The sequence below is a fragment of the Octopus bimaculoides genome, chromosome 1 (genome assembly GCF_001194135.2).
Source record: "Octopus bimaculoides isolate UCB-OBI-ISO-001 chromosome 1, ASM119413v2, whole genome shotgun sequence".
Taxonomy (NCBI): Eukaryota; Metazoa; Mollusca; class Cephalopoda; order Octopoda; family Octopodidae; genus Octopus; species Octopus bimaculoides.
In genome coordinates, this window is record NC_068981.1 from 166491448 (window position 1) to 166498422 (window position 6975).

Below are 6975 nucleotides of genomic sequence, written 5' to 3' on the forward strand. Positions count from 1 at the left end.
ATATATACACGGTCATAAATTAGGCTATATATATGTATATATATGGTCATAATTTAGGCTATCAATGCAGTGGGTAAACTAATTTACATGACTGGCTCCCATGCTGGTGGCACGTAAAAAGCACCCTCTACACTCTCAAAGTGGTTGGCACTAGGAAGGGCATCCAGCTGTAGAAACATTGCCAGATCAGATTGGAGCCTGGTGTGGCCTCCTGGCTTGCCAGTCCCCAGTCAAACCGTCCAACCCATGCGAGCATGGAAAACAGGCATTAAACACTGATGATGATGTGATTTTGATAGCTCATCATTAATTAAATGTATTTTGTGCACATATGTTATTTCTCCTGCTGGTTTAGAAATTAATAATGAAATACCTCTGCAGCTTAAATCTACAGAGGCGCCCTAGCACAAGAAGCCAGTGAGACAGCTTCTATGCAGGCACTCATTTTGCTAGAAAGAGCAGTCAAATCTCTCCAATTACATTGTATCCTCTTTAAAAAGGACACATCAAACAAATTGTCATGAATATGCAAAAAGATGGGAAGGTCACAGTAAGAATGTCTTTGATCATGTATCTGTTCAATCAAGACTGATTTGAGGCTAATCAACAAAATGACTTGCTTCAAAATTAGATGGAACAGCTAACTGAGGATTAAGCGCTTCTTTACTAAGGACATTGAACAGGATAAATAATCTCCTTGCACAGCAATACACCGGTCCTAGGATTCCTGCCACTTTTAGAATCCAGCCTGGAAGTCATTCTCGTAAGCAAATCAAGGCTCTTCTGCATTTCACTCTTGATCTCAACAGTGGGGTTAAAATAGTGACCTTTAAACTGCATTTTCACCTTGGGGAAGAGATGAAAGTCCACAAGTGCTAAATCTGGTGAATAGGGCCGGTGCAGAAACAATGTTGTTTTTGGCAAGACACTCATAAGTGAGGAGAGCTCAGTGATAGAGTACATTGTCATCATGAAGAATCCAATTTTTTGTGCTCCACAAATCCAGTTGCTTTTACTGAGTGTCCTCCCTCAAATGCTTCAAAAATGTTGCAGTAGAACTCTTCATCAATAGTTTGGCCCTGGGGAACAAATTCTTGATGCATAATACTGTGGATGTTGACAAAACGATGAGCATGCTCTTGATTGAGTTGCAGCTTTGTCGTGCCTTCTTCAGTTGTGGAGATGAAGGGCTCTTCCACTATGACAACTGCTGTTCCATCTCAGCTCTTGTCACCAATGGTGAACCTTGACAAGAAGGATGGGTCATCAGCAGCACACTGATGGAGATCTTGACAGACTTCAACTTCATGTTCTCTCTGCTCAGTGGTCAGCAGGCAGGGAAAACACTCAGCGGAGACATGCTGCATATTCAATTCAGACATTAGGATTGCCTGCACAGACCCATATGACAGACCAACAACATCAGCAATGTTGTTGACTGTCCTGCAACAATCCTCATGCACAAGCTGATGAATTCTCTCCACATTTCTGGGAAAGGCTCATGGCCAGTCTTCCAGATCACTTGTCTTCCAGATCACTTGTCTTCCAGATCACTTGTCTTCCCGATCACTTGTCTTCCACTTTTGAAGCACCTGTGCCACTTGAGACATTCCGGATGACCTATTGCCTTGTTACCATAAGCTTGCCAAAGCATGTTCAATGTCTCTATCGCAGACTTCCTAAGTTTAATGCAAAATTTCATGTTGGCTCTTTATTCCAACTTCCTGTCCATGACAAAATCACAAACTACAGCATACATATGATCACAAAAACACAAATTTCATGACTTGCAAAGTAAACACCGTGATGTCACTCAGCACAGTACCTCATAAAGATCACTGCTTGCTCTCACTGCATATGCATCATGTGCTGCCATCTATTGGTATGCTACAGAACTAGTCCAGGAACTTTTTGATACCACCTTGTACATCAGTTTTTACATGCAAACCTTGTACATCAGTTTTTACATGCAAACCTAGACACTATCCTGTGCCCCCACAAAGAAAAACATTAAGACACACTTTCATACAAATGATATGATATAATTAATGAATCACTAAATATTACCCATTATTGTTTTATCTTTCAGGTCATGTACTGACATTATATGCTGCATAATTTTTATTATTTTCATCGTGGCCTTTGCTGCTGTCGCCATTTTTGGTAAGTCAGGTTTAAAATAGATGCTGGAGTTGTTGTTAGTTTCATTATTATTATTATATTTAAGATGGCAAGCTGACAGAATCATAAGCTTAGCAGTATTTCATCTGTCTTTACATTTTAAGTTCTAGTGCCACTTTGCCTTTCATCCTTTCAGAGTTGATAAATTAAGTGGCTGTTGAACACTGGGGTCGATGTAATCAATTGGCTTCCATCCCTAAAATTTCAGGCCTTATATTTAAGATGGCAAGCTGGTTGAATCTTTAGCATACATGACAAAATGCTTAACTGCATTTCATACATCTTTGTGTTCTGAGTTCAAATTCTGTGATGGTCAACTTTGTCTTTCATCTTTTGGAGTCGATGAAATAAGTGCTAGTTGAGCACTGGGGTCATTGTAATCAACTTGTCCATTTCCTCAAATTTCAGGCCTTGTGCCTGTAATAAAAAGAATTATTATATTTTTTCATATTGCCATTGTAACTTGTATTAATTTCAAAAATCTTTGTAATATTTTGATTTGAGGGGAGGGACTGTGCCCATTATCTTTTGATGAGATCCACGTCTGATGTTTTTCTTCAACTACAAAATATCAAGGGTAGGAAAGATATTCCTGAGGGTTGACTTTCTGACCTACAAAGAAATCTTTGTTGGATAGTATAAATACGACAGTAATTTAGTATTGAATTGGTGTATACAACTGTATATGAACTAATACTTGTATGTCTTGTCTCTTGTAGCCTATGTCAAAGGAGACTATAAGCTTCTACTTTACCCGATGGACTCTGAGAACAATTTGTGTGGACTTGGAAATATGAAGTAAGTTTAAAATCAATTTAATATCTTTTTTTATTATAATCTCCTTTGATTATGAGATTATTTTCTTTACACTTTTAAATTCATTTAAAATTAAAACAGTTTTCTGTTTTAAAAAAATGTTTGTTTTTTTTATTTCATGTATTTGAAACTATTTTAAGAGTAACAGACGGTTAAAACATTAGGCCATAGTCTACTAGCCAATTGACTATTTGCATTCACTCACCTTTCTTTGGTCTCTCAGGTTAATTTCACCTTGGTAATTATATTCAATCATGACTTAGTCTATGATTAATGAGTTATATTATAACACAAGCTCAGCTCTCATTGGCTGTTAGGGATTCAACAGATTGTTGTTAAGCACTTTTAGAATAAAGCTCCCAGTGAAACCAACTTTGTTTTGATTCCTAGTCATAGACATTTCATCACACTTTGAATTGCTAATATTTCTGGGAAGAATACAGGTTTCACTGTTGCTGTTTCATCTCTCTTATATAAAAAATTTAAGGTTTTATTTCTACCCAGTGAGTGTTCATTCCAGTGCATTTTCTCTTTAGATGGTATATCATAACAGTCTGTGCCTCAAAGACAATGTTATATTAAGAATCTGTTAACAATTGTATTGTAAAAAATTAAACAGAATAACTTTAAATGTAAAAGTAAGGGACAGCCTAATGTATGTAGACATCTGCATTAGAGGGAATGATTAAAAAACAGTTCATTAGTTTATGCAATTCTGAGTTCAAAGTCTTTTTAAGGTTTTTTAACCCTTTAGTGTTTAAACCAGACATATCCAACTCAAATATTCCAGCTGCTTTATGCTCAAAATGTCTAGATTCAGCCTCTTACACCTACCCTACAATGTCATTTTAAAACTAAACAAACACACTATTGAAATCTCAAAGCTACAAGATAATGCATGATTAATTCAAAACAATATGAATAAATAAGCATTACATTTGACAGAGAAATCTGAATGCTAAAGACTTAAAATAAGCCTTACTTTTGATGATAACTAAATCTCACTGAAATTACATCTGCTTGTTTTTAAAAAATATGTACGACTCGTTAGATACACTGTTTGAATAAAAGAGAAGGTGGTTGTGGCTGCATTGCATTTGATCATTAGTTTGCTTAATTATTGCTTTCTGAGGCTAAATAACAACTATGATACTAAAGCAAGTTATATAAACTTTACTGGTGTGTTGAATTTTAAAACTTGATGATCTAACAGTTAAAACAACAGCATTTAAAAATTGAATTTTTTTTATATATTCTTCATTCCAGAGATAAGCCATATCTTCTATTCTCAGATATAACGCGGTGTATATCACCTATTGTCTTTCTAATGGGATGTCCAACTCCCCAGGTATGATAAATTTCTAGAGCTGTTCTTTCATTTTTTTTTTTTTTGCCTTCTTTCATAATTTTGTTTCAATTTCTAAAAGAATTATTTATATATTGAAATGTTTAATTAATCATGCTTGAAGACAACATCTTAAAATTCAGATGTTGATAATGATAATGGAACTGGTTATCATAATCATCATCACTATCATCAACACCACCATCACCACCACCATCATCATCACTATCATCAACACCACCACCACCATCATCATCACTATTATCAACACCACCACCATCATCATCCTCATCATCACAACCACCTTTCTGTTTGGGTGACTGTAACAAAATGTCTTTTTGTTTACAGATATGTGTCAAAAAGTGTCCGAACAAAACGGAACCTCTCCCAAAACAATATTGTTCTGATGTAAGAAGTTTTTGTATTTCATTTTTTATTTGCTTCAGTCTTAAGACTGTGGGTCATGCTGGGGCTTCTCCTTTTTAAAAGTTTAGTCAAACAAATCAATTCCAGCACTTTTTTTCTAAGTCTAGTACTTATTCTGTTGGTCTCTTTTGTCAAACAGCTAAGTTACAGAGATGTAAACAAGCCTGCACTGGTTGTCAAGCAGTAGGGAGGACGGACGGGGACACATACACACACACACACGCACACACACACACACACACACACACACACACACACACACACACAGAGGTTTCTATAGAATTTCCTTTTGCCAAGTTCTTTCACAAGGTTTTTTTGGTCATCCTGGGGCTATAGTAGAAGACACTTCCCTAATACTATGCATCAGGACTGAATCAGTTGTTAGGGGTTCTTTTTTAAAGGATATAATGATCAACGTTATTGAAAGAGTTAGATTCACAACACAATTTTCTCAAATTTAGCAGACAAAACTTTGAATTGACTGGTTGTGACAGGATACAGAACTGTGGGATTATTATGATGATGTGCACAGTTAGTATAACTGGAGTTCAATTTACATTCTGCAATTACTGAGGAAGAGGTTAAAAAAAAGGACTTATAGTAACGCTGGTTTTGTAAGTAATCCTATAAGATAGCATCTCCAATGCGAAACAGTGGATCAAATAATTAGTTTATAGTATTGAAAAGGAATTTTAGAAACAAAGAAAATTAGACCTTTTTTTATGCTTTATATCTTTATGTAAAACTCACAGATTAGATTTCTTAATGAAATCAATAAACAACTGATTTATATTTCTGAATATTCATGTCACCTCTTGTGTTCTACTCTACTGACAATCAGTTTATATATGTAACTCTAGTAACTAATTATATCTTTAGGTTGATTCTGATTGTTAACTAGCATTTTGATTAATGATTTACTGTTTATGCTTCTTATTCTTTATATTTTATTTATTTTCATTAGGTAAATATACCTGAAAAGGATTGCCCTCCATATGTGATTCAGTCCAAAGATCGTACGTATACCATTTTGTAAATACCATTTTATCTTGGTGTAGTCTATTATTTATTGATTAAACACTCTAATATGGAGCAAGAGATAGCTTCCAAATATCTCATATATAAATAAACAGTTCAGAGACACCATAAAATAACAGAAAATACTAGTTGTGTATGACTGAAAAATATTAACTCAATGAACACTTCTGCTAAAAAAAATTTGCAAAATATAACCTTATTTTCAGTGGTGGGCATGGCTCCACTAATCCTCTAACAGTTAATTAGCGAAGCTAACTTTTCGTTTAGCAGATTAGTGTTTTCGTTAACTTTGGAAACTGTTAGCAGACATATTAGCTTCTGCTAAATTTAGGTCCACTAACTTTAAGTCCACTAACAAAATTCATACATTTGTTCCTGTCTGTTGTGGCCATGTCTCAAAGAGTCCATCAGGCACACTGTTGGCAGAGGTCACTCAGGTTGAGAGCCAGGAGTCTCAGAACCCAAGACTCCCACCTGGAGGACTACTTTGTCCTTACATCAAGGGATTAGAGGAATGCCAAAACCCTGTTCTTCCAGTGTGTCATATGCCAGTCCAAGGGGAATACCATCAAGGGACAAATGGTGAGCCTCTACAGCTTGAAGTTGCATGTCATGAGGAAACACCCAGCGCATGCCATCCAGTTTGAGGAGAGGATTAAGGCCAACTCTTCCTGTGGGAAACACAATCTTCTGGTAACAGTGCCAGTGGTCAGTCGTTGCAGCCATGTGCAAAGAAAGCACACCAGCCAAGCATTGGCAAGGCATTTGCCCAAACTGCTGGCACTGGTATCCATCAGTCTATAGTGGACAGAAGGATTCTGGACCTGTTTGTCAACAACATCCTACTGCTGTATATAGTGGAGTCCCCCCACCTGATCAAGATGCTGAACCCCAGTAAGACATCAAAGTCCCGCCATGCTCTGGGCAGGATGATCTTGGCCAGCCGTAAACAGCTGGAGAACTATCTTACAAGGTATTTAGAAATTAAAATTATACAAGATTTTAAAATTATTATTATGACGTACTTCATATTTTCTTAATTTAATTTGATTATTTAATTATTTATTAAATAAATTATTTTCTTAATGTAATAAAATGTATAATAGCTAATTGAAATAAATGTCATAATATATAATATACAGTATATATATATATATATATATATATAT

General features: G+C 35.7%; 1 protein-coding gene across 6 annotated transcripts in view; it reads left to right on the plus strand.

The window, feature by feature from the left end:
* LOC106869316 (choline transporter-like protein 2) overlaps positions 1–6975 on the plus strand; it is a 159727-nt gene that overhangs the window by 113328 nt on the left and 39424 nt on the right. For all 6 annotated transcript variants that reach the window (XM_014915012.2, XM_014915013.2, XM_014915009.2 and 3 more), the window contains exons 3-7: positions 2090–2163; positions 2901–2979; positions 4264–4345; positions 4691–4750; positions 5733–5784. In XM_014915012.2, coding sequence (XP_014770498.1) covers positions 2090–2163; positions 2901–2979; positions 4264–4345; positions 4691–4750; positions 5733–5784 — 347 coding nt within the window. The remainder of the gene's footprint in view (positions 1–2089; positions 2164–2900; positions 2980–4263; positions 4346–4690; positions 4751–5732; positions 5785–6975) is intronic.